At 35.6% G+C, this 25,384-nt stretch overlaps 3 protein-coding genes and 1 non-coding gene across 4 annotated transcripts; 2 read left to right on the top strand and 2 right to left on the bottom strand.

Annotated features, from left to right (window-relative positions):
* Positions 1-7,057, bottom strand: LOC107768822 (protein DEHYDRATION-INDUCED 19 homolog 3). The gene is made up of 5 exons (XM_016587976.2): positions 6,653-7,057; positions 6,398-6,567; positions 5,661-5,738; positions 3,771-4,027; positions 1-366 (listed from the first exon to the last, which is right to left on the bottom strand). The coding sequence occupies exons 1-5, from the start codon at positions 6,726-6,728 to the stop codon at positions 261-263; spliced, it is 687 nt and encodes a 228-aa protein (XP_016443462.1). The 5' UTR covers positions 6,729-7,057; the 3' UTR covers positions 1-260.
* A 682-nt stretch (positions 7,058-7,739) lies between these two features.
* Positions 7,740-12,769, top strand: LOC107768812 (syntaxin-43). The gene is made up of 8 exons (XM_016587967.2): positions 7,740-8,247; positions 9,797-10,073; positions 10,799-10,888; positions 11,179-11,256; positions 11,819-11,896; positions 11,983-12,048; positions 12,135-12,215; positions 12,357-12,769. The coding sequence occupies exons 1-8, from the start codon at positions 8,051-8,053 to the stop codon at positions 12,462-12,464; spliced, it is 975 nt and encodes a 324-aa protein (XP_016443453.2). The 5' UTR covers positions 7,740-8,050; the 3' UTR covers positions 12,465-12,769.
* A 1,306-nt stretch (positions 12,770-14,075) lies between these two features.
* On the top strand, positions 14,076-14,150 carry TRNAT-AGU (transfer RNA threonine (anticodon AGU)). Its single transcript has one exon. It is a non-coding gene; the product is annotated as a tRNA-Thr (tRNA).
* A 433-nt stretch (positions 14,151-14,583) lies between these two features.
* LOC107768806 (exonuclease DPD1, chloroplastic/mitochondrial) lies at positions 14,584-18,781 on the bottom strand. The gene is made up of 4 exons (XM_016587962.2): positions 18,403-18,781; positions 16,627-17,266; positions 15,146-15,351; positions 14,584-15,050 (listed from the first exon to the last, which is right to left on the bottom strand). The coding sequence occupies exons 2-4, from the start codon at positions 17,202-17,204 to the stop codon at positions 14,821-14,823; spliced, it is 1,014 nt and encodes a 337-aa protein (XP_016443448.2). The 5' UTR covers positions 17,205-17,266; positions 18,403-18,781; the 3' UTR covers positions 14,584-14,820.
* Between the last annotated feature and the right edge of the window lie 6,603 nt (positions 18,782-25,384).

Here is a 25,384-nt window from a genome sequence, read left to right as displayed (position 1 = left end):
TTTTAATAAATATAAATTGTAGTAAAGCACTAACTTGAATGTTTATTGTATTCTTTATCTTCGCATGAACTGCAATAAAAAGGAGATACACGACTCCGCTGCATATCAACTAAATTCTACAAGATAAATTACATGGATTACTACATCTTATTCCACAGGTTGGATTACATAATACCACCATGCGCACTAGGACAGACCACTAACCACACAGCTTTATCAGTAAACTGGTGAACCTGGAGGGCCGGCAGCCTTGTCAACCTTCATAAATTATCATCCAGAATGGTGGACAATAGCAATCCTTGAACAAACTCACTCCTCTTCGCCTTCTCTTCTTGATCTTTGATTGACAATGGGGGTTGAACTTTTCTGCAAAGTACGTTGAAATACAACATAAGAGATGCGAGCTACCAAATCTAGATATATATGATCCTAAACCAAAGGCACAACTGAGATGATATTCTCATGATAAAGAGATCTCATGTTCCTGTTTCTTTCTCATAACAAAGATATCGCCAAGGTAAACTATACTAGAACAGATAACACCTCTAACTCCCGTCTATTTGACCATAGAAGTTCCATCATAAATGTCAAAGGAAGAAGGGTTCCTCCATTCCGTGTAAACATGATCTGGTCATAGCACAAGTAGTTGATAGAAGCCAATAAGAGCTAGTCCAGCAGATCCCAATTGAGAACTGATCCCTCAAGCATGACATATTGAAGGAGAAAATTATGCACGCAAAATTTTCCAACTTTAGCTTGCTTCAGAGGAAGCAGCTCAAAAGCAGTAATCCAGATACTTCAGCACAAGCAAAACAAATCCAGGTTGCAAATTGTATCATCATTCCAGCATTTAGACAATAACAACGACTCAATTGCAAACTAGTTGGTTGGCTATATGAATTCCATGTCCCTTCCACTCCATTTGGACTTCATTCCATTCCTAAATAAGTTGTGTTTTGAAACAAAGTTGGGTTCTCTAACGACTAAGGTTTCTTATTTTCTACCGACATGCAACTTTCTAATAAACAATCTAAAAGACTCCTTGAAAAAATCAGCCTAATGTAAATGTACCAGCAGGACTAAGCTCTAGTCCCAACTAATTGGTGCTGCCTATATTTCACACACTTAAGCAACTGCTGTAACAAATTCATTCATGAATTAATAGTGACAACATAAAGAGACATGATTGATTGGAATGGTCATACTTTCTCTTTTCAATCGGACATCCAGAATGATCATAGTGTTAGGACTGGACGGTAAGACCAAAACTTTATTTTTCACTGATTGAAGAATATGGCAGAAGGAAAGAAGCCAGACCAGTAGCAACTAAGAAAAGCTATTGATAGATTCTATTCATAGGAGGAAAAATCCTTTTTAAGAAAAAGTTATTTGCAGGTAACATGAACATGTTCTTTCAGAGACAGATAGGGAGATCCAGGATTAGACTTAATGGATTCAACCATTTACTCCCTAAGAAAGGAAAGGGACAAAAAGTGGGATTAATCCTAATTTCTTTGGTTAGTTATTGTCAGCATATAAAACTAGAGTTCGCCTTTTATGAGTTAAATCCATTCCCTAGCGGATCCCCATATGCTGAGATAGTCCGATTAATCCAGATGATAAGGGAATGGAGGAATATTCTTAGCACCGAACTCATTGTACTTTTGAAATTATGGGTTCAAAATTTTATATTTGATGAAATTTTAGTGATTTTTCACACACACACACACACATATATATATATATATATATATATATATATATATTTATGTTATGTCGAAAATATTACGTTCAATTGACCCCATTGTTAAAAAGCTCTATCCGCCTCTGTTCTTTCATGCTGACTACCGTCAAAATATTTTCACTTGACTATCCTATCCTCCACATGTCGGAGTTCATTCTCAGGGGAACTACATGTGAATATTCTGGTGGATTAAATCCAATCTACTTCTTCATGAATTGCATCAGAAAAAAAGCATGAAACAATTTTGATCTCCTGTTACCTGAACTCTAGGGAATACCCAAGGAGGTGATGACTCTTGTCAAAGAATCTCTTATTTTGTATAGGATTAAGTTTTCTCTGTACCTCTTTTTCTAAATTATTTTTGGGGGGTGTTCAAATGTCAGAATATCCAAGAAGGTGGTGACTCTGGTCAAATACTATCTTTTATTTTGTATAGGATTAAGTGTTCTCTGCTCTTTTCTTTAAAGAAAAAAAAAAACTCAGCGGATGTTTTTGTTTGTTGTGTGTGTGGGGGGGGTGGGGAGGGGGGGGGGCTTATTAAATGTCACAAAAGCCAAAAGGCTGACATTATTGGTAACTTGTCTTTATCTCATTACCGTAAAAGCATATAGCAATGTACTCTTATCTTTTCTCAAAAAGACCTTTTTCTCATGCAAGGGAAGAGCATAAAATAAACTCAGCAAAACAAATGAACAATTCCAACAGACATTTGCAGAGATAAAAGTCTCCCTTTTATGTTTAGCATGCATAGCTCAATATGTTTTTAAGCCTTGCAATGGCCCATTTCCCCAGCCACACTCAAACAACAGTATATTCCCACCAATCCTGTAATGTTTCACAAAATGCAAACACAAAGAGAGGCACTTCCACCTAACAGCATATTCAAGATATGGGCACCATTTAACGTCATCAAAGATAAAATGTTGGGCGTATCTCTGCACATAACATCCCAATACATGTACTCATTTTGTGAAGCTAAAGTAAAGAACAGATTACAGAAGGATACTGGAGATATTCATGAAGCATTATAAAAGGAAAGAAAGATAAAGAGGGTCAAGGAAAATGTTCGCAGCAAATGGATCATGAATATGAAGACTTTACAGTAAAGTGGTAGTGTATTTACTTTATTAAAAAAACAGTGCAAGTTCCTGTTCTGGTCGATTTAAAGAAAAGCAGTAGAACAAATACTTCATGATAAATAGCACAAGTTCCAATTGTGGTCGCTTAGAAAAGATAGCAGAAGCTAATGCACATGCATTACATAAACAAATTAATGCTACATTGTATGTCTTTCTTCTTTTCAAAAACATGAAACTAGTTGCAATACCTGTACCTAGTCAAAAAAGTTTGATGACAAACAGCTTGGAATAAAAGGAAACTCCAAGCACCCACGGGGCTTTCCCCACCAATTAGGGGTGTCGCCCACAATCTTTCGACATGTGGCTTGGTTGACCTCTATTTTCAGGTTTCCAGAAGCAGATAAGCAACTACGCACGTTCCAGTTGTGGCCGCTTAGGAAAGATAAGGAAGCTAGTACCCAGTACCACACCAAGTTGTATTAACCAAATTAATATTGGAGTCCTGATCTTTCTTCTACTTCGTAAGAAATATTGTGGAATTAATTGCATCAAAAGAACCAAGTCAAAAAAGGTTGAAGACAAATAGTTTGGGACTGGAGAATATTCGTACAGCACATCCTTAGCGCTTTCACCCCGATGCTAGAGGTGTTCGCACACAATCTTTCCACGAGTATCATAGCTGATTTCTTTTCTAAAGCTACCACTAAGGGTGAGGTGTCAAAGTCAAAATTCAAACATCTGGGTCTTCTTGCACTTAGAGATTTATTTTACCGAGGAGCAATACAATTACAAATAATTAATTGAGCAGACATGTTCTTTTGGGAGAATTAGTACAAAGTCCTTTTCTGAAAGATTTTGCAGTTAATTATGCATGTTGATAGCAGCTCTATACAAGTGTTTATAAGGAGCTACTGTAACCAGAGCATAGACAAGGATAAAATGCATACCTTTCAGACGCAGTTACTATTAAGCTTTTCTTCGCTGAGATTGTTTCAGCAGGAGAATGCGTTTGAGCACTCTTGAAATCATCAGCCATTGGCAAAATGAACGATGACAGCAAGGGGTCTGGTGCAGCACTAGTTGAGGAAACTAAACAAGAAGACCCTCCAAAAAGAGATTGCAAATTTCCTTCTCGCAGTTCCTTCCTTAACAAGGAAAGTGTTGAATGAGAACCAGCTCTGCGAGATTTCCTCTTGCGCTGCATGTAAGCTCAAGTCAAGGAACTCAAAGTAGCTATTTGGAGTCACTCATAGTCGTACTCCCCCATGGATATAGACTTTGTCAAATAAGGGCAGAAGACGGGAGGAGCAAATGGATACCATGGCCTCCGCAAAAAATGGAAGTGAAGTCATTACCAGCGTGATTCAACCCTTCCTTAACCCCAAATTTTTACCTCTGTTTCTACAACTCTATTCCAAATTTCCATATCAACCAACTGATCGAACTCCAAATGAACTTGATAATTCGTATATCAATTTTTATCCAACTTTTCTGTATGATCCCACAAGCTACCACTAGACATAATAAGAAAATATTAAACCAGACCATATGGCAAACTTTACTTCCTTTCTCTGTTTCTCATGATATCAGGATTTTTAAAAGTAAACCAACTCTCCATACATAATGTTGATCTACCTTTTATCATGTTTTTGGGATCCCAACAACCCCTAGGTCACCTAAAATTTCTTAACTTCGATATTCATCTATAAGCGGGAGATTGACATGTAGTTTGCAGTTTGATTTCAATTATATACATCTCGACAAAAAGGGGGAAACATTTTCTTTTTTCTTTCTTTGATATTTAATTATTGTCTCCTAATCCAGTTACCCATCCCCACCCCTCCCTCACCCTCTAACCCTGCAAAAAAAGAAGAAAAAATCCAGAGTCTTGTCACTACTGATCACAACTATGAAGCTACACAACCTAAGCAAGAGTATCAGCTTTCCAAGATCTGCAGTGGAGTGATGTTCTATGTGTAACAAAAAAATGATCCTTGGGTCCCAGGACCATGATAAATGACACATTCCGAAGCCTACTCAGAAAAGTTTTAATGAACTCACGTGGAATGAAACACAATGTTGTTCAACATATGAGCTGAGGTCAAATATGCATGTGAAGGTGAACTTTGATAAATATGTTGAGATGAAGATGCCTATGGAAAGTGTGAGAGGGATTTAGTAGCTCACTTTCAACTTGCTGAAGGTTTAAAAGAACTTAAAGTGCCCAAAAGATAAGGACAGATGTTACATACTACTACATCACCAAAAAGCCGAGAAGGAATCAGAACAGAGGACATACTTTTGTACTCTTCCAGGAGAGGAAAACAGAGGTTAGCACCAAACTATAGAACCTCATCCTAAAGGCTCTCAAAAAGAAACCGACATACAGAAACTGTAAAAAAGAATACAAATTAAGAGCTTATGTTGAGTGGCCGACAGCCCCCAGAGCATTACCTAAACAGTCAACCATCTCGATTCAGTAGCTCCATTGAACACATTCTAAAAATGAGAAAATGGAAGACTTTGACATTATTCGACTGGGGGAGGACCCCTCACTCCAATTTATGACAGCAAACCTCGAAACTAAATGAAATGCTCTAAACATCTGGAGGAACTTCCCGATAAAAAGAAAACATCTGGTGGAACTTTAAAAGTTAGGAATTGTGATTAGCATACCCAAGGTTATTGAGAAATTTATCTCCTACATTCTTGTGTTAAGTGACAATTTTCCCACAAGAGATTGCTACCTCCTCTGATTTTACAAACAAAAGAAGCAGCAAAAGGAAACTACAAGAATGAACCACAAAAACGATATTGAGATACTGAATAAAGGATATTTTGAAGATATTCCCATGCTGTAAGGTTATGTGTGCAACCATGTCAACGCCCACCCTCATAGCGCAAACTGGACACACCTACACAAAGAAGCCGACTGTGAGGATTAGTTTTAGAAAGAGCTTCCATATGCCACAGATATTATTGACATAATACTCAAATAAGCAAAATTAGAAGGAAAAAAATCCAGACAGGAAAAACTACCATATCTACAAGTTAAGATGGATTATACCCCATCCCTGCACCAGAACTCCTAAGAGGAAAAATGATAGAGATAAAAACATACCGGCTCAAGGAACAGTTAGCATATAAGCAATCCATAACATACTTCTGGATGGACAACAAAACATTCGTGTTTTCATCCAAAGTAATCTCGACCACGAGCAATAGAAGAAACTTCTCTAGAATGATTTCACAGACATTTAGAAATACTAGAACAATTGCCAGAGGCAAAAAAATGCTTCTGAACCACCCAAGAACGTGCGACCAGTACACAAAAAAGAAATGCCATCAAACAAAGGCAACTGTATCAAGTCATACCATCATGGCTTAAAATGTCAGCTAGTAAACCTAAATATTTAACACGACACTCTATCTTCCAATAACTGAAAGAATTTTAAACTTCTACATTAATCATGACATGTTAAGCGTAAAATGACACAATATCCAATATTTCAACAATGGGAAAACAGCAAAGGGTGATCAACTCCACAATAACTGAACAAAAAGAGAGGTATACCCCATTCTTGGCCTCAACAGGATGCTCATCATCAATATGACAACATAAACCAACAATATCAAAATACTCCGAACAAAAACAGCAGGGGAACTCTTCTCTTATATCGTCGTCCACCTCAATTTCCTCAAAACCCATCAACATTTCCGCGTCAAGATTTTCCCATTTCATTCCTACACCAAATTTAACCACATAAATCGCAAAAAAAATCGAAACTTTACAGCAATAATCCTAAAAAATTAAGGAAAAAACCCTTACCAGATCGAGATTGAAAAGCGGATTGGTAGCGCCTGGAAGCAGAAGAAAGACGAGCACTCCATGAATCAGCATCCATATTTGCTTTACTTCACTTTGAATTTTAAAGGATTAAGCTGGATTCTGATTTGAAACAGTGAAACTCAAGTACCAATTCGACTCAATCGTTAGGAGAGAGGGTAGGGTTGGGTTGGGTTGACGATTTGTGAATTGTGAGGAGTGTCGGTGTGTGTGATTTGGGAAACCGAGTGCGATTTTGGTTACACGAAACGACGACGAATCGATGAAGATGACGCAGAACAAGAAGCAGATGATGAAGAGGAGGTAGCTGAGGCCTTTTTAGCAGGTGAAAATGTGAAATTCTACCAAAAAAGAAAGATGAGACTTGTCTTCCACACACCTTTTATTGTCTTTTTAGAAACACTACTATTGCTCATTTATTTATTTATTTGACCTCCAATTAGATAAAGTTATTTCTTCTGTAATTCTTTTGAATTATTAATACCACTAAAGTCCAAACTATCATAATAATACTTCTCTTAATGCTCTTTTTTATTTTAGTGCAAACCAACACAAGTTGAAAACAAGTGTACCTAGCATCTTAATAATAAATACTTATCTTAATGTTTTTTTCTTTTCCCATTTACACAATTGATAGTTGCAAATTAAAGATCATCTATAGATATAATAGTATATATACGAATTATTTTTTATTCATAATTAAACAATATATAAATTTTTATTTGTCGTTATCAAAATATACCTGAAATAATATCCCAAAGAATTACATGTATTTGGCATAATTTTGTTATTAAAATTACATTAGGGGGTGGTATTATAATTTATTAGTATGAATATGTCACGTACATTGGTAATATCTCATAGCAAATCAATAGCGATTCATATCAAATGTATATGTTAATTAAGTATTGTAAAAATAAATTTAAGCATATACTTACAATGAAATTATTATAAATATTTTAGTTTATTTCTCTATTTCTATTTTATTTACATTTATAACTTAAAATAAAATTTCTTTTAAATCAAAATACATAAAAGGCTGGATCAACACTCCCGATCAAAAGTGCGTGTCCCACCCCACCACCAACCCCACCCAACCCCCCACCCCGGTTCGTCTTTCATTTTTGGTTCATCTTCCTCAAAACTTAGCTTGGAAGTTGGAAGCTTCCAACTCGCTCCCAATTTAACACGACTCCATCATTACCGGAAATTTCATTTCACCGATCTCCGATCAAAAGATCCGGAATTTAATTCAATTTGGATCCAAACCCCGACTGATTATGATACACGCGTCTACAAACAAATTTCAATTTCAGATCTAAGTAGAAGAGGAATCAGTGATCTGTAGGCATTTTTATTGATTTCTGTGCAGAAACGTCAATGGCGTCGAGAAATAGAACGATATTGTTTAGGAAGTATAGAGATGCGTTGAGAAGTGTTCGGGTCCCTGCGGGTTCTTCGCCGTCCACGTCATCGGGTCATGGTAGTGGGCCGGTGATCGAATTGGCAACGACGTCGTTGCTTAATTCCAATCGATCGTATGCTCCTCTCAGTACAGAAGATCCCGGAACCTCCAGGTTTGCATATAGGTCCTTGAATTTTCACTTATTGCCTCTGAATTTGTTCCCAAAATATTTATTTTGGTTAGTGACGTGTATCATAGTTATAAGCTTTGGGACTAATTGTGCTAGATCAAAATCTGGAAGTAACTTTAACGGATAGCATTGGGAACTTATTTGTTTAATCCCTGTTATTATGATATATATGCCGAGGAAAAGCTCTACTATTTGGTGATAGGGGATTGAACTAGTGGTGGCAAAATGGTTAAAAGAAAACGGTTAACCATCCATATTATCCCCTAAAAAATAGGCTGGATAATGAGCTTTTTAAAATGGATCAAATATCGATAAGAACGATATTATCCATTTAGCCAATGGATAACCAATAGGTTTAACTTTTACTTTTGTAAAGCCTCATATTGGGGGTTTCTCAAGTTTGGGAGACTAGAAATTCTAAAGTGATTATATTCAAGAAGTCATGGATAACCATATTATCCATATTATCCGCCGGTTAATCCCTTTTCTTATCCGTATTAAATATGGATCGGGTCGGATAATTTATCAGCTTTTTCATTGCCTGTTTTCGACCCGAACCATATCCGTTCCGATCCGACCCGCCCGTTTGCCGCTCCTAGATTGAAGTGCTAGGCATTACTAAGTCCTAGTTGCTAACTTTTCTTGTTACAAATTGTGTAAGTTTAATTGTTTAATCATGTCTCAAAATTCTTGTTCCTATAAGAGTTTATTGAAGTGAAGAGTGCACTGTTGCTTTATGATACATTCAAATGAAGTTTTGCTTAATCAGCTATTTGTGAAGGAGGATAATTGGTGGAGCTTACTCAGATGAAGTTCTGATAATTAACTCGATCTGCACTCAATGTGGTGCAACTGCAATAGGAAAATTATCACCGTCGTCCATGAAAATTCATCTCTACATTGGAGGACACTCATGCCGCTAAAAACAAAAGATAAAGAAACATTCAAGAAAAACATGTTGCGCACATACTTGAGAATCCTATGAAGTCCAACTTTTTTCTCTTTGGCTTAACCACACTCTTTTGACCTCCATTAACACCCCCGGCATCATGTATTGAGACAGAAGGAGCACCTGGATCATTAGAATTCCTCGTCGATAGTTCTAAGGAGCAAATGGCACTTTGAACTTGCTATCTCTTTCTGGTTGGAGTTGGATTTGCAAGAGTAAAGAAAGTTTATCTATGTCTAAAGCATAGTGCAGAATTTTTGGTGAAAAGAGAAACATAGAGAAAGTATGGAGCTTATAACAACAGGAACAACTGCAAAGATTTGAAGAGGGATACCTAGTCACTATTTAAAATATAAACTTTTGATGAAGCCTTATCATTTGTCATATTATAAACTTTGAAAAGAAATTCTTCTCATTTAAATCTTCTTTGAACTGTTTCCTATAGCAGCTTCCTTAAATGTTCATATATTTTCTCTTTATATACTTCCTACATCTTTTTGAGCAAGTATATACTTCCTAGATTTTATGGATGTCCTTAATAGTTCCCCCTACTCTGGATCTCACGCTGTTTCCCTGCTGCAGTAATGGTCCAGTTACAGTAGGTCTACCGCCAGCGTGGGTGGATGTGTCGGAAGAAATCACGGGTAATGTGCAACGGGTCCGAACAAAGATGGCTGAGCTAGCCAAAGCTCATGCTAAAGCGTTAATGCCATCATTTGGAGATGGTAAGGAAGATCAGCGTCGTATTGAGGCTCTTACCCATGAAATAACTGGTCTTCTCAAAAGATCTGAAAAGAAATTGCAAAGACTTTCTGCAGCTGGTCCTTCTGAGGATTCAAATGTTAGGAAAAATGTACAGGTGTGCCTTCACAACCATTAAACCATTGTTATCTTCTAATTTGGATTTTAACTTTAAACTGAACTTATTGTTTCCTTTGTTGAAGTAGTTTGTAAAATAACAAATTCTTCTTTTGGCTCTGCTGAAAGACTACCATATCCTGTTGCATCTCTCCATTCACACCTTGTTAGATGATGTTTTTTTTTTGTTTTGTTAACCTCTTTCAAACTTTCACAATTGGAGAATGGGGATGGGGTATATGGCATAGACAGAGGGAGGGGATGTCCCCCCCCCCTCACTCCCCCCCCCCCCCCACAATTTTCTGGCAGAACCATTATTTAATATTATTAAAGCTTGATGTGACATCTTTTCCGCAACTTCCTTACTTCTTACATTCAAATTATTATATTAAATGTTTTCCTACCAAACGCAACATAATTATATATTCAATTTTTTTGAACTGGGATTATGTATTCATGCCAATATTTTACTCTTAAACTTACGGCCACATTGGTTTACTTGATTCGGGAAGAGGGAGTGACATCGAAACTTCACAAAGAAATGTGATGTGTTCTACTTTTATGAACTTCATAAGGGCAGGGCTGTTTAGGTGTCTTTCAATGTTCTATTCCAGTTCATTAGTAACGAATGTTTGTTTAAACTACATTTTTTACTTGATTTTCAATATTCTGATTGAAACAATTGCATTCTGTATTTGTGCTTACAATGTGATATTCCTATGACAGCGCTCTCTTGCTACAGATCTTCAAAGCCTTTCAATGGAGCTTCGCAAAAAACAATCTACTTATTTGAAGCGGCTCCAGCAGCAGAAAGAGGTGTGTACACGTTGTTTTTGGCCTGAGCCACAATCTGTTAGCAGTAGGTATTAGCAGGAGAAAGTCTTATTTGGAGTTGAGATTGCATGGATCAAAATTCTATATTATAACATCCCACGTACTGCAATTATGTTATCTAGAGTATATTAGCTAAACTGTTGATTCTGCCTATACTCTTATTTTATGGATGGTTGATCAGCATGCTGCCTGTGTTTCTAGGATGGTTTTCTCCTTTGCATTCCTGAAATATATCCTTGCAAGCTTTCTTTAAATGTTGCCTTTTCATGTAGGGTCCAGATGGAGTTGACTTGGAAATGAACTTAAATGGGAGCCATTCTCGAAGGGATGATGATGATTTGGATGACTTGGTATGCAACTTGTATTATATATATAAATTTGATTTCTTACTTCTCTTGGGGATCATCTCCTGCAAATGTAATCAGGAAGATGTGGATCTAATGGTCTGATAACTTCGTTGTGCTAATATCAATGATTGATCGGCAAAGTAAAACAGAGCATCACCAATAAAATGCACTATGCGCTCTATATGAATGAGAATTAGGCAACTATTTATGTTATGTTGGAAGTGATCAGACATGAGTTGATTAATTCTGATACCAGCTGAAGCAGTATCGTGGGGACTGAATGTTCCCGGTACTATCTCAGGTGAACGCTTAAGGTGTAAAGAAAGAACATTAATTGTTGTTTTAACATCAGTTACTTGTGGCAATAGAGCCTAATCTTTTATGATATTTGTTTGATTGGCTTCTCTCATTTTGGAACTCTCGTTATTTCGTATGGCTGTGGTTGGAGGGTCGTTGGGGTTTTACATCCTTAAAATTTGTTGCTTCCTTTGAAGAATGGTTTTAGGAGATACCTTGGAGAGTTTTTCTCACGAGAAAACTGTGACTGCACTAAATGTCTTTCCAGGGATTTAATGAGCATCAGATGGCCAAGCTCAAGAAAAGCGAGGCATTCACAGTCGAAAGAGAGAGAGAAATACAGCAGGTGATATTGGTTGCTGCTTCTCAGTGGTTATCTGAAATGTGCATGTCATTGTTTTCTAACTTAGCCTTCATGTGCTTATATGGTAGGTTGTTGAATCGGTCAATGAACTTGCCCAAATTATGAAAGATCTGTCAGTTCTGGTGATAGACCAGGTTTGAACTGACAACACCTTTTTCATATTCACCAAGTTGTGCTTCAGCACAGGTTATTGGTGTACTTAACTAATGTCTATATACAGGGTACTATCGTAGATAGGATAGACTACAACGTTCAAAATGTTGCATCAACAGTTGAGGAAGGTCTTAAACAACTGCAAAAGGTCTCACTGTGGTTTCTCCTTTGCATCCTTCTAATTCGTAGATTGTCCAGCTTTACTGTCTGATTTGTGATTTCATTTAATGTTTTCTTGATTAGGGCAGTAATTTCATGTAATGTTATGTTGGGCTTGATTGGATTGCAGGCTGAACGATCTCAGAAACAAGGTGGAATGGTCATGTGTGCCACAGCTCTAGTAATCATGTGCTTCATAATGCTGGTCCTCCTAATTTTGAAGGAGATATTATTCTGATTCATGAAAATATTTTCTACAAACTTTGCATAATGTTGTATTCACAATACTACATAATGAAGGCACGCTGACACATTTGTGACAAGTGGAAGAATGAGGTGAGCTAGCCCATATCATTTTTGTGCTAGTGCCTTTAATTTTTCTGTATTTGTTAGTGGTAAGGTTTGTATACTCGAGAAATCAATAGACCTCCAGGGATCCTGTATAGAGCATTTATCGTTAGAGAGCATAATACTATTCTTTACCCTAGGAAAATTTTGATGTCTTTTGGACATTATATGCCTGGCAATATATCGTGTTCTATATCTGCGGCCATACATTTTTAGATGAACCCCTGCAGATTGGTTTTGCATCTGTTATGTTCATTTTTAGTTGTTCTAATGAAAGCAAATTTGCATCTTTTATGTTCACTTTTAGTTGTTCTACTGAAACAGCACCCCCACCCCCACCCACCCACCCCCCAAAAAAAAGTAAAAGAAAAAAACAAGGTCCCATAGCTCAAATGGTTAGAGCACCACGTTTACAGTTAGACCAACTATAAAAATTGTATATTCGCCCTGACGGATGGTAATACAGATTGTATTCTTTTCCATTTGAATAATTGACTGCGATGACGTGATATGTTCAAAGATTTTAGTCTTGAGTCCTTTATTTTCCACTCGTGGGAAGTAATAAAGAACATCAATAGAGGATATTGTAATTTCCTGTGAAGATCTCTCTTCATACTAGAAAAAGTTGCTCAGACAATGTCGCTTTTTCACCTCACAATAATCATCAACATTGGCTCTGGATCCAATTGAAACAACAAAGGAGTGAAGAGAGTGGAAAATGAGGTGATTATAGCGCATTTCAGTGTCTAAGTGAGTTCCATAAGGTATAACCAATTCCAAGCTCATATTAAAGAATGTTGCATATGTTGAAAAACAGCGCAAAATAGTTTGTCTATGAAGAATACTCTGAATATGAAGACCAAAGTTGGTATATAAAATTCATGCTGTCGAAATCAATTAGTCTGTATTGAAGTTTAGTTGATTCAGTGAAGAAAACCATTTCGCAGCTGCAAATAACACTGGAATTTTCAAATTCTTGAGTAAAGAAAGAGAATATTAATACAAGAGTGCAAAGATCAATGCAAAGGCTGATAAGCAACCTTCTTCAGCTACTCTATCACTTGTATACAGAAATAACTTGCCTAGAAAGAATTTGTTACAGCTGACTATTTGGATAATCAAAGTATGGTTTCTATGTTAAGCCGGTACTTTTTCTTCTTTGAACCTGAATGCAATTTGAAAAAATATCCAGATTAGAACTTCCGAAGTAGTAACATTTTTTCAAAGAAAGACCAATTTAGACAAGTAGAAAGACCTAAAGAGATGCTACGAATTTTTCACAAGAACTACAGAAACTGTCTATAGTCCAAGATTAATATAGAGACTATAGACAAAGGCCTTTATGAGTAAGCACAAACTTTAGTGGGAGTGAGAGTGAAGGATTCATTTTCGCTTCTCGAGTCATAGAGGTCAGATCTCAAAAAAAAAAAGGGGGGGGGGGGGGGGGGGCTGTGTACCGGCGGGATAGAAGATATATTACAGACCAAATACTAACATCAGAGTTTCTCGTAGCTCAGTTGGTTAGAGCACCCGTTTAGTAAGCGGGAGGTCTTGAGTTCGACTCTCAACGAGAGCACTATCTCTATATTTTTTTTCCGTGTTTGTGTTCTGGTGAAAACTGACGGTCCAGTTATTCAGACAAAAAAAAAAAATTGTTACACGACCCAACGTGATGGCATAATACATTCAAATATTGTTAGTCCTAGATTTTTTTTTTCCACTCTTCGGAATTAATAAACGAACAACGATTATGGATATCATAATTTACTCAGAAGATCTCTCCGTCATAGAAAAAGTTGCCCCAATGATGTGGTTTTTTCATCTCACAATCATCATCAGCGTTGGTCCTGCACTCCAATTGAAGCAACGGAGTGAAGAGAGTCAAAAGTGAGATGATTTTAGTGCATTTCGATCTCTATTTGAGTCCCTTACGGGTCGTTTGGTACGCGGACAAAATAGTACCGGGATTATAATCCGAGTACTAATTCATACCTAACTTAGTCATATGAAAGACAAAGAAATCCATTTGACAGCTGCAAATGAAACATGATTTTTCAAATTCCTGAGTAGGGAAAGAGAAGTTAAATACAAGAATGGCAAAGATCAATGCCAAGGCTCATAAACAACAGTTGATTATGACCAGCCTATTTAATGGAAGAATGAGCTAATTCTATGACTTGTTTACAGCAATAACTTCCCTAAAAAGAATCTGACAGCTGACTACTTGGACTACCTGAATATGGTTTCTATGTTTCCCTAGTATTCTTCTTCTTCTTCGAGCTGCCTACTTCTGATGGCCAAAAGGAATGCCCTTCAATAAGAGAAGGGATTGTCAACTTCAGGTCAAAAGTCAGCCGTTGAAAAACTGCTGATAACATGTGCACATCCACCATGGCTCTATGAGCAGAACCAGCTAATGGGATCCCATAGTGTTGACCTAGAGCTTGCAACGAGACTTTTGGAGGAACCTTTGCGCCTAATTGGAAAGCGAAAGTAAAAACATCAAGATAAGAACTTCCAAAGCAATCGGAATTTTTGAAACAGACACAAATTTAGACAAAGTAGAAAGACCTCCGGACTTCATGACTTCACGTGCCAAAGGAAGAGTATCAACGAACAACCAATTTGGGGGAATATCAAAAGAGCATCTACTGAATTCCTTAATTAGAAAAGGAACATCAAAACCGCGAGCGTTATGCGCCACCAACACCACACATCCACCAGGTTTCTGGCGGCTTCCTACATACCGCAATAAGATGGGAATGAGGTCCCCCATCCTGAAAATGAAAAGCAGAGTATGAGAGCAAAATAACTCCAACCTCAGGATTAAGATATACTAACAGATAAAAATATATTGTTCTTATATAAAAGAATATCACAAGCTCCTCTGCTAACCAGCCAAAGATGGATATTTTATACGTGCATTATAAGAAGAAACATATTCCCAAACAAGGGTAAAGGGAACATATAGTCTCTATTCACAACATAGACAGGCCATTCAATGTGTGTGTGAATAGTTGAGTCCTGCTATACCACTTGACTTTCTTGGCTCTTGTATAATTCAGTCAAAAGATGGTTCTGCATGTACATCTCCAAGGAGAGAACATAACTTTTATTTGAGACTTCGAATTTGCTAGGTCTTATGACCAGAATTCCGTAAAAAGAAAATTAATTCCACGACTTAGCTATTCATGATTGAAGTTGCACAACCAGGTATTGTTTAATTTCGATGATATGATTTAAGCCAGGATTGTTCATCAGAGTAAAGAGACACTATATGATGCATAACAAGGCAAGGAAGAAAGGATATACACCACAGATCTATGTTGCGCAGACTCTCCAAAATGTAGCCGCACCCGTGTCGGATCCTTCAAAAATGCACTACTTTTGGAGGATCCGACACATATCAGGTCACATTTTCGGAGAGTCCGAGCAACATAGCCACAGATTCAACCAATACATATGAGGTGATATACCGGTATGGCAGAACATGGTGTGAGCTATTACCTTACTTCAATACCACTATCATAAAAAGAGTCATAGAGTAGCCTATTCTAGATAGAAGTAAATTGATATTTTCCAGCGTGCTACTCTACTTTTATTCAGCCAAAGGCTGTTTTAATTCTCACGACACTAAGTCTAGTACATTTATAAGTTTGTCTGATAATTAGTAAATTATCGGCATATACACCCATGATTAAGAGCAGGGAAAATATGCAAGTACATAATCTCATCTAGAGAGTAATTCACCAAGGTATGCACTAATCTGTCAGATAGTTCACTTCTCAAATAAAGGTCTTTTCCTTAGCACTGGAAATTAAATAATGCATTATGACATACAAGCCCACCCATTAAGCCAATAGCACAACACATTAGGAGAGTGAACCCGAATTATACATGTAATGAACAGATGTTGACAAGAAGTATGCTTCCAAGAGAACTCTTACTTAGACAAGTTGTAAATCCCATATAGGATTATGTGAAGAAAAGTCAAGAAACAATGAGATAGAGGAAGCATGTGAAACAACCCAGCAATATTTATCACAAATTACCTGGGGACATCAGGTCGATTGACCATACCAGTAGTAATTCCATGGATATATGAATTTGGAACACTACATCCAGGATTGACTAATGTCTGGAATGTGCTGTTTTCACCCCCATGAAGATCCCGCAATGCAATCTCGATAATTCTTTCATGTTCTCTACTAAACCCAGTAGTCTCAATATCAAAAATGATAAAAGTCATAAGTTTGGCCAAATCTTTGTTTTCAGCAATTATCTGTCGAATATCAACATATTTAGTACATCCTATTTCAGTTACTTCTGAATTATATATGTCTACTTTAGAAGTTGTTGTTTCATCTAATATTTCATGCCTGATAGTTGTTTTTCTGCTAAAAGCAGCCTTGTTTTTCCCTTGGGCTTTTGTAGTTAGGGTCTGTCTATTCTCAGTACTATTATATCTACCATCCAGCCCATGTTTATCAGAGGCAAGAACCTTGGAGCTAATGCTTCCCCTACCGATCCTACTTATATGGTGGAAACTTTGCCACCATGAGTTAGTCAAGGTATGAACACTACATCGAGGAAACTGTGACAGCGAGAAGCACATTGCAGCTCTTCTCATCTAAATCCAATAATCGCTTTACAGGAGAGCTCAAACTGATGAAGTAAGAAGATATATTTAACCTGCAGATCAAAAGTAATCAATTATATACAAAGAGGAGATACAAAGAAATGTATTCTCTAAACACTAGCAGCTGAAAGATATATGACCACTGACTTGTCTAATGTCTACAGCTACTGTTATAGAAGTTTGCAAAAAGTACAGCCATTTATATATCCAGACTGTTAACATACAGCATCATGTTAACCGCGACAATTACCGTGATTCACTGTTTCACAATAACGTTCTCTAGCTCTATTAACTGTGCAAACCTTGATAAGGATAATATTCTAACTCAAAACCAAATTGCCATTTTGGAATGATAGACGGTTTCGGTTTAAAACCAAATTTCATTCCCCAAAACTAGGAAACTAGTATTATAACTCAGCCTAGAGACTCTTTTAAACATATCTTCTTCAGGCTACTGAAAAGCAAAACTTGAGTTACACCTTCTAAGTGTTTCCATATGAAAGAATCTATTTTAAAAAAGAAAAGTATTCATAATTGTATACGCAATAAAGGAAGTTGTTGCCTGGAAAAGACCTGATGAACTAAAAAATATACCATTTTGGAAAGTTTTTTTATGCATTATAGCCACCACGAAAGATAACACATTGCTAATTAGACTATCCAGAAACTCAAACTAGGTTTAGTTAATCCAAACGGGAAAGAAAAAGGAAGCGTTTAACTAACTCTCCAACAATCATTACCTAAATTAGGTCAATCCAAAGCATTCAAATTTAATAAAAGAGACACTTTTTATCAAAAACCATAAATGCTGAAATGAAAATGCTTAAAAGTTCTTAGCTTTAAAGCATTTGATGTCAACCCAAAGCATTCAAATCTTAAAGAGACAACTTTGAGCACAAACCATTACAGCTAAACTGAAAATGTTAAGAAGTTTTTAACTTCATTGAATATCTAAGGAATTCATCAATCAGAATATTCGATGAGCAAAATCACATTCTAATTAAGCTCAAAAAGTAAAATTCACCTAACAAACTTAAGAGAAAAAGAAGAAGAAGAAGGTAAAAACTCGTCATTTCACAAGAAAATTGCAATTCAAGATAGACCCATTTCCAGAAAAGTTGAGAGAAAATTGAAAATTGAAAACTAAAAAGAAAAACATGATAGTGGAGAAGATAGGAAAAAGACATACCTAGTACTGATTCAAAGAACAAAACACGAGCATTTACTCACAAGCTTATTGATTTGACTATGCATATGTTTTCAGATACACAATATATAGGATAGGTTGAAAAAGGGATTAGTTAAAGAGAAATGGGAGGAAACTGTAACAAGTAGAAGGGAATAACGTGTGTTTGGAGTGAAGTTAAAATGAAGAGAGGAGGGGGCAAGCACCATAAAGTGCGGATCCTCAAGCTCCGATCCATGGCTTCCGGGCCCACTTTTCCATATGAAGATTCAGATATTTTTTGGAGGATGAGGACGTGCGGCGTCGGCGTTTCTGTTGTAAATTTTTTGTCTTTAAATTATTATCTGAAAGTTAGTAGTTCGGATCTAAAAAATTTTAGTATTCGATATTTCAATTGTATTTGTATATATACCAAAGTTCCATATTTCTTGTTTGCTTCGGTATGTTTCGGTAGCCTACCAAACTAAACTGATATGGTTTTTGGCAAAAATGTTTATAAGGCAATTTTGGATTTCTAGCTAATAATTCTGGCAAAACTGTTAATTTTGGATTTCTATTTTCTAGCTAATAATTTTGATAAAGGGAAATTAAAACGTTACATAGAAGGCCTAAACACGATACATATTTTTTACTATGTCTTGGTCAAATTGCTGGGTAGTGATCCAAGATTAGGTCCTTTGCAAATTGCAAGTACGAAGAATTCCACAAAAACAAAAATTACACGAAAGTAACTACAAAATGGTAACAAGTTTGATTTGGGCAGAGAATTGATAACTTGGGTTGGCCAGCAAGATGGCTTACTTAAATAATTCAGTATACCAAAATATGGAAAGTTTAATACCGAGAATCGTATGAGAACCGATTTTAAAAAATTATATCGAAATACTGAATTAATTCGGTCCGATCCGATTTTTTTCGGTTTTTCGTATTTTATGTCCACCCTATATAAAATCATAATTTAAAATCTTATTTGAAGATTTAGAAGTTGCCTGAAAAATAATAGAAGCTGAACTTTTTTGTCAATTCCTAAATTTTAAAAATATTTCAAAGAGTAATGATCAAACTTTAATTTAAGGGAAATTGAACTTCGAAAGTATAATGCAAAATAATTGACAGATGGAGTGAGTGCTCTCTCTATCCAACCGAATGTGATATGAATTACGAAGTTTATAGTATTACTAGCTTTTTTCATTGGATATCCCTGAAGGTACCTTTGGAATATTATTTTGACTGTTGTGATACTTTGATAACAATTCCAAATATTTTAGTAAAGTGTTAAAAATAGTTTGATGTAGAAAATAACATCTCAAAAATTGAAATTGAATAGTTCGATGTATTAAATTCATCAATTTCGTGAAAATCATACATATTATTACTCCTTCCGGTCCAAAATAAGTGATTTTTCCAGATTTCAATAATGAATTAATTATTTTTTCCTATATTGTCCTTGAAGTAATTAATGTTGGAGTGTGTGTTGGGAGTGTTTCTGTGGAGATAGTAAAGGTTAATATAGTAAATTTTATTGCTAATTAATTTCTTAATATGTGTGAAAACAACGAAAAAATTACTTATTTTTGACCGGATGAAGTATTAATAATAAAATGAATAAGCATTTAATCAATGTAGAAGGTAACTAAACAGTTAACATGGACAAGGATAGTAATTGACTATCACGCCATCAGCAAAGCATGTTTAATTTTATTTATTGACAGTTAAAAAGATTATTTTAATATTAACTACACAGCAATTATGAGAAGATATTATAGTATATCTTGATTTCACGTGATATCCATATCAAAACATGGTTAATTATATTTTACATACATACCTACACCAAATAAGAACATAATCTATTTAAAAGACATTATAACCTCACTTATTAAAAGTTTTCTTTGAATACTTCGTAGGCGTTTGGAAATGAAAATTGTAACTTTTGAAAAAAGTAGTATTTGGAGTTAAATTGAAAAATGATATTTGAAATTTGAAATTATGTTTGGACATGCATTTCACTTTAAAAAATGTTGTAGTTTTGTGAGTCAGAAAAAAATCCTGAAATTTTTGGAAAAGTTTAGAAACTTGTAAAATTTAATGGACAAACATATTTTTTTTAAAAAGTTTTTTTAATGGGTAAACGGGGCCTTAATCAAGAAATCTGAAACCAAAATTTAACTTATGGGTGTACAAAGAAAACCGACAAATCGTCCAAACTGATAATCCGAATAAAACCGAGAAAAAAATCCGACTATGATTTGGTGTTGGAATAAAATAAAAAAACCCGACCATAATTGGTTTAGTTTGGTTTTAACTAAAAAAAGTCAAACTGAAACCAAACCAACCCGACATTATATGTATAGAAGTTTTAAATATATTTAATACATAAAATATTTATTGTAGTGTAGTTTATAAATATTTCTCAAACTTTTTCATAATTTTATCTTTTAACGTATTATTTCAAGCTTGAACTTATAATTTTGAATTCTACAATAAGTTTTATAGTCCATAAATTTTAGTAACTCAAATAAATTTCAAAATCAAAACCAAATCAATATTAATGCTAATAAAAGGCGTTCAATTAAATTATAGTAGAATGACAATAATGTTGGATATTTTTTTTTTTTAGTTTTTTCATGGTTTAGATAAAATACAAAAAAAATTATAGTGTTTAGTCATGTAAAAATAGTGCTTGTGCTTGTTAGTCGTACTTATTTTAGCAACTTAATAATTTTAGAATATATTTTTATTATGACTTATTAATTATATTTGTTTTATGTTTATTATATTAATTGTTGAATATTTAGTACAATGTCATAACTGATCTCATATTTTATGTTATTTTCTTGAAAAATATCTTATATAGTTATGTCTTACTAGGATCAAAGAAATATTTGGGGCACAAATTCTATGTTTTGTGCTATGAAGACTTTATGAAAAAAAACAAAAATAAAAACGAAATAACCCGAAAATCCGAAAAACATGAGAAAATCGAGATTTAAAAATCCGACTTTTATTGGTTTGGTTTGGTCTTCAGATTTAATAACCCAACACAATGGGGGATTTGCAACTATACCCGCTTTTTGGGTCATGTTTTAACTTGTGTCCGCTTTGCAAAAAAAATTGCAAGCGTACCCATTTTTTCGCGTAACTTCAGCATACGGGGTTGAAGTAGCAAAGGCAATCACGCAAAACTTCAGCATTCTAGTAGACGGGCCTAAAGTAGCAAAGGCAATACGATGAAGTTTTTTTGTCCTAGATAAGATGCTGAAATTATTTAGTTCATTTATAAAAATTTCAGCACTAAAATAGTTGAAGTTCTTTTTGTCCTGGATTCATTAGTTTTGTGATAGAGCTTTTTCAAAAACTTCAGCAGAAGATGCTAAATGTTACAATCCATATCCACATGTGTTAGTTCATGTCATATATTAGTTAACATAAATCCAAGAAGGAATTATCTTTGAGATGATAAGAAGTCAATCATATTGGTCTTAAGTGATACAAGAGTGTATAAGGGTGATTAACAAGTATTAGAAGTTAAATGAATCAAGGATGTTGTAACTCGTATTTTCAGGTAAATCTAGCGGTGCTTAATACACTCAAGAGGTCATGTATTAATTTATTTTAATCATATAATATCCGTATCATAAGTCTTGAATTCAAACGAGTTATGAAACAAAAGTCGACAAAAGTTGTCGCAACTTAGGTTCATAATTTTACTTAAACATTAGGTCAAATATTTCTAATCTTTTCTCCTAATTTACAAGGAATTACGGGGTGATCTACCAACCAAATTAAAGATCTATGAGTCTAGTTTCCAACACAGTAAACCGTTCATCGTTACGATCTCGGAGTAGAGAGATATTCGCATTTTTGCGAGACTGCGCCAAATACCTCTCTATGGGGCCCACTAAGGCGGTTTAAGATATTTGGACCTATATAGGATGCCTCCAACCCGTTTTAAGTCATTTCTTCTCACTATTTTCAGACCTTAGAACCCTAGGAACATCCTCTCAAGGTTCTCTCAAGATTCAAGACCCAAAAAAGGGCAAACAACACAAATCAAGTGTCGGGAATTCCGTGGCGCTAGTAAGTCTCTTGTTCTTCTTGTTGTTGCTTATTTTTGTGTCGCTCCATCTCGTGTGGGAGGTTGTTTTAAAGGGTTTATGTTCTGTAAATACTCCCTCATGTTCTTAATATCAATCCTAGGTGCTTTCAAGCCTTCTAAAGTGATTCTAGTGCCGAAAAACACTAATTGATCGCTAGTTTCACCTTTTTGTTGTTGTGGCAGCATTGGAGGGATATTTCATGGAAATTTAAGGTCAAATTGGAGTTTTTCTTTCTGTATAAAGGTAAGGAACCTCTTACTCTATATGTATTTAAGATTATCCAAGTTGCGGCTAAGCCATTGAAGCTAGAACTTGTGAAATATATATCGAAAGACTTGGTAGTAATGTTATTGTTTTGTGGACTGTTTTGCGTTGCTGTTGGGCTGAGTATTTTACTACTATTTTGTGGAGTTTTGGAGGAGGAAGGGTGTGGAGAAACACCATATATATGTAGGGTTGTGGGATGATAGTTATTCGTAACATTTTCGGGTCGTTTGACACGACTGCGGTGGTCGTCGTATGTATGGAGTGATTAGGCTATGCGTGGACTATTTTGGGAGGCTCAATATGTTTATTATTGATGTTGTTTGGGATGTTTGGTGACTGCTTTGAATGGTGTGAAGTCATATATATAGGGGAGGTGCTGTCTGTTTCATCGTAAAATAGGTTGTGGTCGATACATAATAGTTATGACGCTTAAATGATAACGATAATATCGTTTCTCTTATTGTAGACTAAGGAGTTTTGACAATTGCATAGCTTGAGATTGGGGCAGTATATACAAGGTATGTGAGGCTATCCCTTTCCTTCTTTTGCACGACTCCGATTGTACATAATGTAATGAACGAGCTTCCAAGATACTCTACTCTTAGAAGCTAGCAGTACTTACATTGTTTTCCCTCTTATGGAACGATTGATGTTAATGTTGCTTCTCTTATTCTTATGTTATCAATGTTGTTGGTACTTCCTGATTCTTATAAGGTTCATAGTGAAGAGTTAGTCCTAATAACGTGTACAGAGGATACCGACCTTACGTCACTCCGAAAGGTTTAGAATGTGATTCCATGAGTCGAGCATGCATTATATATATGTATCTATTTTACTCTACCGAGCCATGCTATAGTTGGCCGGGTACGGCACATATTGTGCAACCACTGATCAGTTGGGTTTTACTGAGTTCCACGTGGCCAGGTACGATTCTAGCGAGCCTTAGGATGGCCGGGTACGTTTTTTACCGAGCCTATTATGGCCGGGTACGATATGATGATGATGATGCCCATAGAGGCGAATGTTTTAAAGGTTTATGTATTTATACATATGTATCATGCATTTCATATCAGTAGCCCTCAGAGGTACTAAGATGTTACAGGTTGTATATTCTCTATCCTTGCTTACATTACTGATTGTATTTATGGTTCCCTGCCTTACATACTCAGTACTTTATTCGTACTGACGTCCTTTTATTTGTGGACGCTGCATGTCGTGCTGCAGGTCCTGATAGACAGGCAGGTGCAGCTCCCCCACCACAGTAGGCTGTCCAGTTTAGCGGTGATTGGCGAGATCCCTTCTCCGGACTTGCCTTGGTATTGGTATGCATTTTTGCTATAGACATTATGGGTATGTCGGGGCCCTGTTCCGGCTATGTTGCAGCACTTATGTTCCTTTAGAGGCTCATAGACAGGTGTCGACTCATGTATAGTTTGGTATGCCTTGTCGGCTGGTTTTTGGTATATAGTCTTTCATGGTAGCGTGGTAGCTCATACCTTATATGTAGTTTCTTGATTGTCTGGTCATCCCTTGCTATGTATGTTCATGCCGTCATATTTTATTGTTGGTTGTCCATGATCCAGGTCTACCATTTATATTGATCTCGTCAGCCCTAAAAAAATAATAATGAAGGTTAGATGAAATGTACGTTGGTGCTCGGCAAGTATGGTCGGGTGCTAGTCACGGCCCTCCAGTTTGGGTCGTGACACTAAAGTTATTTAGTTCCTTTGTAAAAATTTCAGCACTAAATAAGCTGAAGTTTTTTGTCTCCTGGATAAGCTTTTTCAAAAACTTCAGCAGATGATGCTGAAGTTATTTAATTCATTTGTAAAAATTTCAGTACTAAATAAGCTGAATTTTTTTTCTCCTGGATAAGCTTTTTCAAAAACTTCAGCAGATGATGCTGTAGTTATTTAGTTCATTTGTAAAAACTTCAGCACTATATAAGCTGAAGTTTTTTGTCCTGGTTTCATTAGTTTTGTCATCAAGCTTTTTCAAAAATTTCAGCAGAAGATGCTGAAGTTATTTAGTTCATTTGTAAAAACTTCAACACTATATAAGCTGAAGTTTTTGAAAAAGCTTTCTAACATACTAGATAAATAATCACCTTATTCTTTCATAGTGTATTACTACTATAAAATAATCAGATTGCCAACAGTATTTAAATCATAAATTTTGAAAACAATAAACGTGAAAAGAACAGAATTATGTGGAAATATTCACAAATTATTGTCTACTAACTTACGTAATTATTTATAATTTATTTTTAAATAATCTGATAAACATACTTATGGCAATCATCTCATGAACTGAAGTTTCATAGCAGCACCAACAGCAGCAGAAGAAAGAAGAAGAAGAAAACGAAGGAGGAGAAAGGGGGCTGAAATTGTTTAAAAAGTGGGTACAAGTTAAAACTTTTTTAAAAAAATAGATATATGTTAAATGGGGGCGACCAAATAGGATACCCCATGCAATTTTTACCAAAACAATTGGTTTAGTTTGGTAATTGAAAAATTCGAACTAACCTGACCTATATACACCCTCATTAATATGACTGTTCACATTGATATTTATACTCAAATTATTATCACGCAAAGTTTATATGTACAACACACGTG

The sequence above is a fragment of the Nicotiana tabacum genome, chromosome 7 (genome assembly GCF_000715075.1).
Source record: "Nicotiana tabacum cultivar K326 chromosome 7, ASM71507v2, whole genome shotgun sequence".
NCBI lineage: Eukaryota > Viridiplantae > Streptophyta > Magnoliopsida > Solanales > Solanaceae > Nicotiana > Nicotiana tabacum.
Note: the sequence above shows the minus strand (reverse complement) of the source record. Positions and strands in the feature narration are given on the sequence as shown.